At 47.8% G+C, this 12356-nt stretch overlaps 1 protein-coding gene across 1 annotated transcript in view; it reads right to left on the bottom strand.

Annotated features, from left to right (window-relative positions):
• Positions 1–12356, bottom strand: part of SLIT3 (slit guidance ligand 3) — a 624276-nt gene that overhangs the window by 141208 nt on the left and 470712 nt on the right. Inside the window, exons 7-8 of the mRNA XM_081232840.1 lie at positions 11204–11275; positions 5196–5359 (exon numbers count right to left, since the gene is read on the bottom strand). Coding sequence (XP_081088966.1) covers positions 5196–5359; positions 11204–11275 — 236 coding nt within the window. The remainder of the gene's footprint in view (positions 1–5195; positions 5360–11203; positions 11276–12356) is intronic.

Here is a 12356-nt window from a genome sequence, read left to right as displayed (position 1 = left end):
AAGATCCCACATGCCGCGGAGCGGCTGGGCTCGTGATCCATGGCCGCTGAGCCTGCGCATCCGGAGCCTGTGCTCCGCAACGGGAGAGGCCACAACAATGGGAGGCCCGCGTACGGCAAAAAATAAATAAATAAATAAAATAAGTGCCCAGGTTCTCTGCTCTCGGAACTCTTCCAGTCCCAGTGCTAAAATGCTACTGCCCTGGGGTGGAAGGATGTCCTGATCAGAGTAGGGAGATGGGGATGTGGGCTGAGTACCTGTCTCTCTTCTGGGGGCCCATCTCACCTTTCCTTAATCACTGCAGCTCTGGAATCTCAATCTGGAGCCAAAGCCACCTCTGTGTCAAACAAGGAGGAAGCTGAGATGCCCAGCCTCCCTCCAGATGTCTCCTAAGACTCCCTGGACTGTGGCCTGATGTCTGGAGGGAGGGCAGAGCAGAGCTTGGGGAGAACGGAAGTGCTGGCCCTTCCCGCTCTTACTGGTCATCGAGGGAGTTGCTTCCCAGCCCAGGGGGCTGTCAACGAGCGAGAGGGCAGGAACGCGTTTCCAGCTAGACCTCTCACAGGGCAAGTGCCTGTGGTCACCGGCATGGATATTGTACCAATGATCCTCCCTCTGCTGACTGCACAATTCTCCCTCTGGTTCTGAGAAAGAAGAAAGATGGAGCGGTGACCAGGGATGTGACTTCTGCCCAGCTCTGACCCCATCTTTGTTCTTCTGCTCATTGGCAAATGGCAATGATCATCACCCTGAAAGCCAAAGGCTCTAACTTGTCTGCCCAGATGAGTGGGGCAGAGGTCACTGAGCTCCAGACCCAGAGAGGGCCATGGAGATGGTCAGGAAACAGAAGCCCTGAGAGAGGAGTGTACCTGCCCGTGGACACAGTCGTGGCCAATCTAATAATGACCATCATTCTCATAATAGTAGCTAACGTTTATAGGATGTTTCCTATGCACTGCATTGAGTGCTTTGTACGTATCACCTCACTTGATCCTCATAAAACCCCTGTCGTAGATCCATTATTATTATTCCCATAATAGAAGGGCTCTTCTACCATCTCCTCTGCCCAAAAGACACCCACCATGCCTCTCTATTGCCATGAAGTAGAAAACCGTCAAAGGCTTGGAATCTCAGGAGGCAGGAAAGGAGGCTCAGGGGTGAGACATGTATTGTGTCAGCTACCCTGGAGATGGCTGGACACTCTTGCGTTAGAGCCGTTGTTTCTTTCTTTCTGTCTTGAAAGAGAACTTCACCCAGCAGAGTGCGGAGAGTTGGAAAATTGACTGGCCTCGTGAGCGCGTGGAAATAAATTAATTCCAGTATTCAAATTAAGCATCCCTGTTGGCCTCTGGTCTTTCAAAAGCCAACAACAAACTGCAATGACAATGGGACTCGAGCAATTATGATGAGAATATAAATGAACGTGATTTAAATACCAGAGGCATGATAATTTGGAGAATGGCTAAATAAACCTAATAATCTCATTCCTGCAATGTCCAATTATGGTGTTTTAATTAAAACCTCCTAAGGAAATGGGTGGCTAGTCATGGCTCACCTTAATTAACTTTATACCTAGTAACTAGTCTCAAATTAAAAAAAAAAAAAAGAAGTAGAAGGGGAAAGTTTCTGGTTTCCAAGGAGATACACCTATTTCACTTTTAATAATAACTGAGGAAGAGTTTGTTGAGAGGCTCTTAGGATCCAGCACTATTCTAGGTGTTGCGGCACCAGAAAAAAATGTAAGACGTGGCCCCTTATTACTAGAAGACAAGATTAATCTTCATGAAAATATATCTCACATTCAAAGGCAAAGGACAGATACATGTGAAATGGGTGGACAAACCAATGGGTTCAAAGATATTCAGAGGAAAGAGATAACTGACTCAAGAGGTCAAATATTTAGCTACTACCCTTGAATTACAAATTGTAACTGGTAGAAACTTTCTCAGATTAAGGGATCAGAAAATTGACACGTGGAAGACAAATCCTAGAGTTTAAACTCCAAAATAAGCCCTTCAGCTAAGGATGGAAAAAAAATTCAACTTGCAACTCACGTGAGCCTAACCATGGCCAAAGCAGAACCTTTTCTCCAATCTGCTGTGAACTCATAAAGTCCACTGAGGGACCCTTCTAGTCCTAGGGCCCTAACTTCCTCTTAAAACAAGGAAAATTAACAGAGAAATCCTTTCAGCAAGAGCTAAAGGAAACCAAGCAGTCCTGTTGCATATCATAGAAAACTGTTAAGAATAAATAAAATAAGAGTCTCCCACCCTTGTGAAAATGCCCGGCTGTCTCCCCAGGAGAGGAAAATAAATGCCCTTGATTGAAGGGGACCGTTGACAGAGGGGATGAATTTTGCCAGAGTGCGCCACTAGCAAATTTCTGGGTTAGCTGTGGTGATAAGGAACCAGTAGCCCGGACTTCTGGGGAGAAGAGGCTGGGCTCCAGACAGCCAGATTTAATTCAAAGGTAGATATCAGGGACTTGGGCAGGCAGGCCCCTCACAGGCCGAGAGAGATAAAGCTCTTTCCTGTCTCTGGAGTCATGCGTTGGGTGAATTTTTCGATACCGTGTAGGGGCGCAGGGAGGTTTTTCTAAGGCTGCCTCAACAGGGGCCACTGGTGATGAATACGCATAGGGATGGTTTAATTGCTGCCCCATGCCCTTCTTTCTCCTGAGCAGACGACTTCTATTTTTTAAGAGATGTTCATGTTCCTCCTTTCTTGACTGAAGTCCTCCTCCTGCGGGTTATGGGAGGAATAGCTTGGATGAGGAGGGACCCTGGTGGTTTTGCAGCTTTAAACAATGGCCATCAGGTCTGTCCCAAACCGCCTCATTCAGATGCCTTGCTGGGCTCTGCTGTGGGGCAGGGCCTGCACCCTCAGAGGTGGGCTGCATCTCATGGTAGGGGGTTGGTCGGTACGTGAAAATAGCCCATTTCTTTGACCTCCTGTGCGTGCACAGGCTGAGTCTTGCTCCACGCTGCTTCCTCTGGCATCCTTTTATCACAGTCTCACCACCTACCTTGAACAAATCATGAAAGACGTAGTACTTTGGGGAGGGGGTGCTCCTCCTGAACCCCACTAATGAGGGCGGTTGTTCATTCGTTACAGATGTTCAATTCCCCAGTTCTCCCCGCCATTGTATCTGACTTACTTTTCAGAAAGTTGCCCTGCACAGCATCCTATTTTGAAGCCTTGAGAGCTTGGGAAAAGCATCTAAAAAATCCCCCATGCATAGGGGCCCTAATATGTCAGTCCCCTAAATTCATACTACTAGTGAGAGGGTGGAGATTAATAGCATACTCATGTCTGCAGTCTGTGGATTAAATTCTTGTGTCCTTAAAAGACACCTGGCCTCGTATGAAGAAGTTACGCCCATCACTAGCAATGGGCTTGATTGCTATAAACAGGGGATATGATAAAGGTCATAGTCACCTATGTAACTATTAACGCACCTGTGAGATCCAGCTTTTTCAGAGGAGGGAGACCTGGGGCAGTAACATTTCCAGGACCCAGGAGGATCAGCCTCCCGGCCCTGGGTTTTGACTCCTGACTGCTTCTGGGTAAGCAATGTCTCGGCACTCCCTTGATGGGAAGGTGCTTTCATGACGAAGCACCTTCGTGGTGGTATTCGTGTTGGTGCGCAGCTTTAAACTTGGTACCCACCCATAATAATGCGTTTTAACCTCCTCCCTAATTAGTTTTTCTCAATAGCTTTTGGATGACTCCTGCACTCTATAATTATTTCTTTCACTGGCACTTATGCCGATATTGTACCCTTTGCCTAATAATTACTGTAATTACAGTCACTATATTTGAGTTGGGTGTCTGTGTGATAAACGGTTTTATTATGTGTTTGATGGAAAGTGATTTCTAAGTGGGCGTCTATAGCAAATTGTTGAGGTACTGCTCTGAAACATGTTAAAATGTTTTTGGGTATTAAATGACTTGATAAAGTTGTAACATGACAGGAGAAAGCAGCAGATCAGGGAGATAAAGTTGATTTCAAGGAAAATTCCTATATATGGCAAACGCAGCCTAAGAGCAGAAGAGGGCCAGTCTGCACTCCTGGCCACATGGGGGTCCCATAGCACATGGTGGGCTCAATAAACCTTCCATACTGAAAGTGGGCAGCAATTTAAAAAGGTGAAAAGTGCAGTCCCCGCCCACGCTAAGCTCCTCATTCACCTTTTCCCTTCCTACACACCAGAGCCCCAAGATCAGCCTTTAGAAGCCACTGGGTCCCAATTCCAGGACTAAGTTCCTGGATCTCAGGAATGCATCTTTGGGGAACTCCTCAACTGAATACTTTTTTTTTTTTTTTTTTTGAGGAAATCAAGAGATTAGCTTACTTCCTTGCCACCAGAAAAGGGAAGAATGGATGGGATTGGGCAATGTCAATGAAAAGTAAAAACAAACAAGCAAACAACATTTAGGACCCAAGGCAAAGGCGACATCCTCCGGGAAGCTTTTCTCAGGTCACTCAGCCACCTCCCATCCTGGAGAGATGAGCTGCCTTCAGTCACGTGCAAGCACAGCTCTGTTTTCTGTACTACATGGGCACCTGTGCTTCTATTTCAGTTCAATTACCCACAGATCAAACTCTCGTGCTTGCTCAGCATTTTGTGGGCCCACTAAACTATAATAATTAAGCTCCACTCATTAGCTCTTACCAAGTGCTGTGTATTATGCTAAGTGCTTTATATGCATTATTTCATTTAATCCTCCCAGCCATCCCTGGAGTTATGGACTACGATTTTTTCTCTTTTGCAGACATGCAGTAACTTACCAAAGTCACACACCATTAAGGGACAGAGCTGAGATTTCCAGCCAAGCAGGCTGACCCCATAGCCTCTATTAGCCTGACTCTCAATTTCTAGGAGCAAATGGGCGATAGGAACGGGTTTGGCCAATGCTAAAGTACCTAATGGACTCTGAGGCTTAACAGGATGGGACTCATGAGCTCCTTGAGCATTTTCCTTTATCAGATGGTAAGAGCTTCTTTTCTGGAACACGGGGAGGCACCTTAGAGTTCTTTAAGTGACTGGCGAATGCTGGGGCAACCTGCGAGGCTCCACACCAAGCTCTGGGCTGGGGTGTGTGTTCAAGGCCAAGGTGATGTTAAGGAGAGCTCACGGGTGGGCGAGTCACAGGACAGGAGGGGAGGGGAGGGGAGTGATGGGGTCACCTCACCTGGGCACACGTACTCCTTCTTCTGCACGTCCGCCACGTTGAAGCCCCTCAGGTGCACAGGAGCCATGCAGAGAGTGAACTGGCCAATGGTCCGCCGCTGTCGTAGCCAATCTGAGAGCCAGGCCAGGTGACAGTCACAGTACAGGTGGTTGGAGTGGAGGCGCCTGGGAGAGGGAGGGACAGAGAGAGGATGCCGTCACAGCAGGAAGTGGGGAGGGTGCCATTGTCTGAAGAGAGTGGGCTGAACCTCCGTGCCCTTTGCCCAGTGTGACAGTCCTCGGAAGCCCAGGGGAGCACTGTCCTCTGCACCGCGGAATCACCACAGGAGCCTCAACCCTGTTATTGCCAAGCCACAAATGACAGTCATCTTCTCGTGCCAGCCACATTCATCCAATGGAGGCCTCCAGGCTTCTAAGCAATTCCCACTTTTTAATAGCAATTCCACCCTTTTCTTTCCCACTCAGGAAAAGCTCAACACATAGAAGAGGGAGGGTGACATTATTACAGCGATGATCCTGATTCAGGTCAAACTTCCAAAAGCGTGACTCAGGTGTAGCTTTCCATACTTTAGCTAGCCCTGGTTCCAGATGCTTTACAACAGCCTCTCAATCTCCACACTCCAGTCTGTGGTGAACTGTGGCCGAGATCTGCTGTTGTCTTTTCTCTCCTTCCTTCGTTTTCTCTCTAAGTGTCCCTTTAGTGGACCCCCTGTGTGTCATGCTGGTGAGCCTAAAACCAATACCGCTGTGTGCACTAGCCAGGGTAAGCAGGGAGCAGAGAGAAGGGGACCTTTTGAAGGATGCACCTTCTCTTCAACCTCCAATTTAAATAAGGTGTTTACAGGCTCTTGTCATCCACAGCACTTTCTCCAGAGTGCCCTTCATAGCCTTCCCAAGTTCAAGTCCACCTGGTGTATTTGCTATTCTGACTGGTTCGGTGCCTCTGAAAAGGCTTTTTATCCACCTCTTCAGGACTCTTGGGCTTTCTCCCCCTAGTAGCTGAGGCTCCAGATCAGCTTCTCACCCTGGAGTGAATAAGATTCCTGAGAGGGATCTTCAGGTTCTACATCCTAGGGGAGCCTCATCTGGTTAAGTTGAATTTCCTTTCCACTGTCTGGAGGGCAACCTAAGGATACCCAGGGGATCCTAAAGGTTCTTCCCCAAGGTTTCTGCATCAGGGGTTTCCAACTTCCACAGTCCCTACAAACTTAGATCGTTAGCAGTGGCGGTAGGTGAGTTTCAGTCATGACAGCTGATCATATACTTGGCTTTCTGATGCAAATTTCAACTGCCCCATCCTGCACCTGCTCAGCAGCCAGCAATATCTTGGGACTTTCAAGTACTCTGTGTCATGCCAGTTAATACTGAGTGGCAGACCGAAGCAGTGGCTCAGGCTACATCCATGTCTGAAATGGAGACAGCTGAAGGGCTCTTGACCACACTCCACTTAGTGTAAGGTCAACATTGCTAAACACTGGCCAAGTGTAGCTCATCTGCGCTGCCTGCCACCAGAGTCTCCCTGGCCCTGCACGGGTGCAAACCTCGGGCAGGCCAGGCCCACCAGGGACCTTGGCAGACTCAGGGTGGGGGTCCCAGGTCCCATAATATCAGACTGACTAAACGAACCCATATCCCACCTAGAATGTCATTTTTTTCTGCTGAAAAATATTTGAAAAGATTTTTTTACAATTTTGTTGAAACATGATTAATCTTGATGTTATAATTTTCTTTTTGTATTTCAGAGCCAATACTTAAAAGTCAAAGACAACTGCATATACCCCCAGGACCAAGACACTGCGCCTGTTATGGGCCCCAAGCAATGCTCGCCTCTGAACATCAAAGCTCAGGCCCCAGTGCTGTGGAAACAAGCCTGACTCCCTCTTAGTCTGGCAGGAAGAGGTACGACAGGTGGGAAGCGGGAGGGAAGGCAAAATCCTAACCTGGAGGGAAGGACCTCAGTTCTAAGAAGGAAGGCAAGACCTCTGTGTATTCAACAAAGATGACCACTTTGTGCCAAGGACGGAGGGGGGCCTGGTGTTGGGCTTGGAGCTGGCTACTCTTTCCCAAAGAGTATGAAGTGGAGGAGGGAATTCCTTTTCTGCATTGGGACTTATTGGGAAATTGCAGCATGAGGGAAAATGATCTGTCTCCTGACCCATCAGTGAGCTGTTGAGAGACAGAGAGAGAGAGAGAGGGAGAGAGAGATGATTGCGTGGCCAGGAATAAACCACCAGGTATAAAGGCTGTCTAGGAAAAAAGTGACAGTGGGTCAGTTCTTAGTGACAAGGCAGAGCAGAGGGAGGCTGCAGTGGCACGCACAGGTTAAGGTGCTAGAGTTCTTTTGTGTGCCTTTTCATGAGTTTGGCTTTTATCAGGAAAGGCAGTTGCCCTCTTTGGCACTGAGGTATGGAAGCTAAGGAAACAAGATGGATCAATGCAAACAAATTCCCATCAGTTCCAGTCAGAGGTAAGAGATCAATGGAACAACAAAAATGAGGTTTAGGTAAGTCAGATCCTTACTGAGCTGATTAATTTCTGGGATAATCAAAATGTCAGTGGTTTCCCTTTTGGAAGTTTATATTAGGTTGGTTATTCCTTAATACCCACTGGCCAGCCCCAAGCTACCTCCCTTTTTTTTTTTTTTTTTTTTTGAGGTACGCGGGCCTCTCCCGTTGCGGAGCACAGGCTCCAGCTGCGCAGGCTCAGCGGCCATGGCTCATGGGCCCAGCCACTCCGCGGCATGTGGGATCTTCCCGGACTGGGGCATGAACCCGTGTCCCCTGCATCGGCAGGCGGACTCTCAACCACTGCGCCACCAGGGAAGCCCAAGCTACCTCCTTTTTAAACCTTGCTACAGATGGCCCTTATCCCTTTGTCCATTTCTGTAGGAATTTCTCCTCTCGTAAGTAGGACCATGGAAAAGAGGTGACCCAAACTGCTTTTGAAGCCATGTGAAGGCTCTTGCCAAAAGCCCAGGACAGTGGACAGGCTCAGATCTCCCCCTCTTGGAATTTTACTCAGCAGAAGGGCTGGAGAGTCGAGCTGGGAAGAGCCTTTCAAGCTGCCTTTTACATCATGTTCCATAGATCAAATTGAGCAATGTTATCCCAAATACGAATGTTAAAAGAAAAAGAATCTTGATGATCTTGAAACTTGAGCCCAGACACTGCCAGGAGTATTTCTAGTTTTCTTGAGTGAGAAGAGACATTATCTTAATTACTTTCAATAACTTTTCTGATGTCAATGACACAGGGAGGGTGGCCTCCAGTGGCCTTTCAGCCATGTGGAAGCTCCAGTCTCCTCTTCCTCAGCTCACCTGATGCTCTTCTGCTTTTATTCCTACTGAATGGGACAAGCTCAGGTTCTGATGTCATAGTGCCAGAATCTGACATAGGCTCTGTGCTTTTCGACTTTGACCTTGGGCAGCAATCTAATCCTGGGCCTCAGTGTTATCATCTATAAAATGGGGATATTAATGGTGCCTCCTTGCTTGGGCCATTGTGAGGATTGAAATGATTCATGAAAAATGCTAAGCACAAGGCCTGGGGCACCGTAAACTACCAAAGAAATGTTTGCTCTTATTATTCTTACTGTGAGGAGACTAGCTCCAGACTTCAGGCTCTTCCCAACCCAAGGCCCTGCCTGTACAAGGCTGTCATTTCTTAGCCACCAAAGCATCAAGGCGGCTAGATGGTTCCTGTCAGCTGTTCTGTGGTCTTTTGCAGACAGAAACACCATATTTCATGTTGGCGAAACCACTTTTACAGAAGATAAGGTGAATGAATACAAATGCCAATTTGTAAAAGGTGCCTTTTAGCCACAGATGCTAAATTAAATTTCCAGCAAATCCTTTTAGAGAGGGTCAGCGTTCATTTTCTATAAAATGTGGCTTTCTGAATTCATTTTAAAAGCTTTCCTTTAGAAATCCCATTTACGACTCCCTTCCTCTCTCCTCTTCCCCCTTTCTCCACCACCAGCGCTCCCCCCTCACCACCACACTTTAATTACAGTGAGGGGGGATTAGTCAGCTCAAGTCTCTGGGGAGTTCTCTACAGAGCCATCTCTGAAATTAAACTACAGAGAAAATGGCAGCAGGCGGGGAGCAAAGAGAACAGACGAGATTGATGGATTGATCCGAACTCATCAGATGAGTGTTCAGGACCACAGGGAAGCATGACAGAAGAAACAAGGAGAAAAAACTCCCCTGCCCTCTTCCCCCGCCCTTACAACACCCCAACAAAGATCCAGACCTCACCATCTTCCCTGCCTCCCATGCCTGAGGACCCAGTGATTTCTCCTGCACCATTCCCTTTAATCTATCTATCTATCTATCTATCTAGGCCACATGCAGCATGTAGGATGTGGGATCTTAGTTCCCTGACCTGGGATCGAACCCGTGCCCCCTGCATTGGGAGTGTGGAGTTTTAACCACTGGACTGCCTGGGAAGTCCCACCATCCTCTTTTAAAAGGAAGGGAAGAAGATAGATTTTCTTGGCTGAATTCTGCTAGCCCATGAGGGATCAGAGGAAGAAATGGGCACAATGATGGAAGCTGAGCTTGGATCCTCCTTCTATATAATAACTAGTATTTGCTGTGTGGACACGATGACCAGGCACTTTACATGTTAGTACATGTCATTCCCACCATAACTTTGAGGCAAGCACTTATGAATTCACTATCTGTGAAGAACAGAGAGATGAAGTGACTTGCCCAGAGTAAGTGGCGGAGCTCCTATTTAACCTCGGGTCTGTCTGACTCCCAACTCTGGGTCCTTCTGAGGGTTCTCTGTATCATCTCCTCATCAATTGCTTCATTGATCTTTGCTTCATTCTTACCTGAGATAAGGTCACTTTCTCACTCATGCAGGGGTCTCAAACCTTATAAGTATTGAGATCTCCTGGAGGGCTTGTTAAAAACAGATGGCTAGGTCCACCCCAGAGATTCTGATTCCATGGGTCTGAGGTGGGACCTGCAATTTTGCTTTTCAACAAGTTCCAGGTGATGCTGACACTACTGGTCTAGGGACCCCCACTTTGGGAACCACTGCTCTAAGGATTTTCACATCTGCTTGGATGCAATGTTGCTCAGGGGCCATAGATAAGCTGGTTGCTTGGTATTTTTAAATCTAGATTTCTGGATAAATAGTACGATGATGATAATAATAATATAACTATAAATACCATTCATTGCCTACTATGTGCCAGGCACTTTATTCTTGGGGGCTGACTCTCCCCTACTGCTGTGATATAAACTCCATTGAGGCTCCATCAACACAAGAAAAACATCAAGTATTGACCTCTTTGGAAAGGCCAGCAGAGTACATTTGCAGAGGAACTGAAAAAGGACTTCTGGCTGAGAAAGGAGAACTTCCCAGGTAACAAAGGCACTAGACCTGCTCTCGGGATGGGGCGCCGTGGGGAGATTTGCTTCCTGAGTACACTTTCTGGAAGGCTTGAGCCCACCCAACACATTAAAGATAAAGAATGGAGTTACTGCATTCTGATACCAGAATATCATCCAGGGAGCAGAAAAGTGTGGTGTGTGGCGGGTGGGAGGCTGGGGTGAAGGAGTAGCTAAGACTCCCCCTCCTCTACCGTTCCCAGAGCGGGAAACAACTGTAGCCTTTGGCAGTAGGATAGAACTGCCAGGGGTACAGGACATGAACTAAGCAAATGATGAATCATCACATCCCTGTTCTCAAAGTTCTGTGACGATGTAACACTGATAAACTTTTCCATCTAGGTGGAAAACACAAAGAAGACTTCCCCAGTCCAGGAAGATTCCCGGGGTGAAGAGAACTGAGTTGGCCTGAAGCAGGATGGTGGTTGAGAACCATGGGTGGCTCCGTGACCCTTCCCCACGTCTGCCCTCGCTCACCAACACCCCTTAATCAGTAGCAGAGGGAGGAGGCGTTTGGATGTAGGAACCAAGGGTGAGGTTTTACAAGCAGCTGAGAGCTGCTTAAGGTGGGGAGCAGGTGGGGGAGGAAGCAGGGGACCTTTACTCACAAGGTTCGAATCTTCGGCATGTGGTTGAAGCTGGTGACCAGGATGCGGCTAATGTTGTTGTTATTCAGAGTGCTGCGGAGAGAGAGGAGAAACGGTCAACAGGGCAGCAGCGTGGCGGGTACCAGGATGCTTATGGAAGGTGGGGAAGGGATGGATGTGACTGCAAGAGGGACCATCCATCAACAGCCATGGGTTAGTTGGTGCAGCAGCCGGAGACAAGTGGACGGGTCTCCAGATGATAGGAGAATCCCTGATTCCTTTCACAAGTGGGTCCCTCTTTTCCTCTGCTGCTCTCTCAGTACTCACTTACCTACCTGGAGCAATAAGGTTGCTTCCTGAAATCCTACTGTGTCCTGAGTGCTTCATTACAACGTCGCTGATTCCCACAACTACAATGCCCGTTACATATTCTTGTCCTCATTTTAGAGAGAAGGAAACAGATACAAAACATCTTGCTTAGCTGCACACAACCCTACGGGGGAGGCTTTATCCTTGTGTTATAGATGAGGAAGTTGAGCTTCAGAGAAGTAAAACTACTTTTCCAAGGACTCACAGCTATTAAGCTGTGGACTTGGGATTTGAACGCAGTACTAGCTTGCTCCAAACTCCTTGCCCTGCCCATTATACATACTGCCTCATACAGGATGCTATGTGGATAGGGTATTTTATGAGTATTTTCCAGCCATCTTCTGGCTCTTTAAAGATATCTTGTCTGAAGTGAGTCTGTGAGCACAGGGATTCGGTCTCTACTTGCTTGTGCCTCCCCGTGACCATGGATGGGGACTCCTCCAGTGCAGCATTGACACTGACTGGTATCTTTGTACAGGGAAAAGGGAAGAGAGGGATGTGAGCCCCATAAATGGACCAGAATGAAATCAGCCTGTAGGTAAGTACAGCCCTGGGCTTACCCTTCTAGAAGGACCTATTATGGGAGCCCAGGGAAAGCATGGCAGCCAAGGAAACCATGTGCAGAAGTGGAAATGTTATGTAGCAGAAGGGCCCGTCTGGGTCGGTTATTTCAGTGACTATGCAGACAGAGGCAACCGTTCGCGGCAAGACTGGATCTAGTTCTCAGCTCTCTGACCCACACCTGCCTCACTTTGCATCTCAAAGAGCAGGAGTTGGATACGGCCCATGGTACGCTCCTTCGTGA

Source organism: Mesoplodon bidens (genome assembly GCF_964165515.1).
Source record: "Mesoplodon bidens genome assembly, chromosome: 4".
Lineage (NCBI taxonomy): Eukaryota > Metazoa > Chordata > Mammalia > Artiodactyla > Ziphiidae > Mesoplodon > Mesoplodon bidens.
Note: the sequence above shows the minus strand (reverse complement) of the source record. Positions and strands in the feature narration are given on the sequence as shown.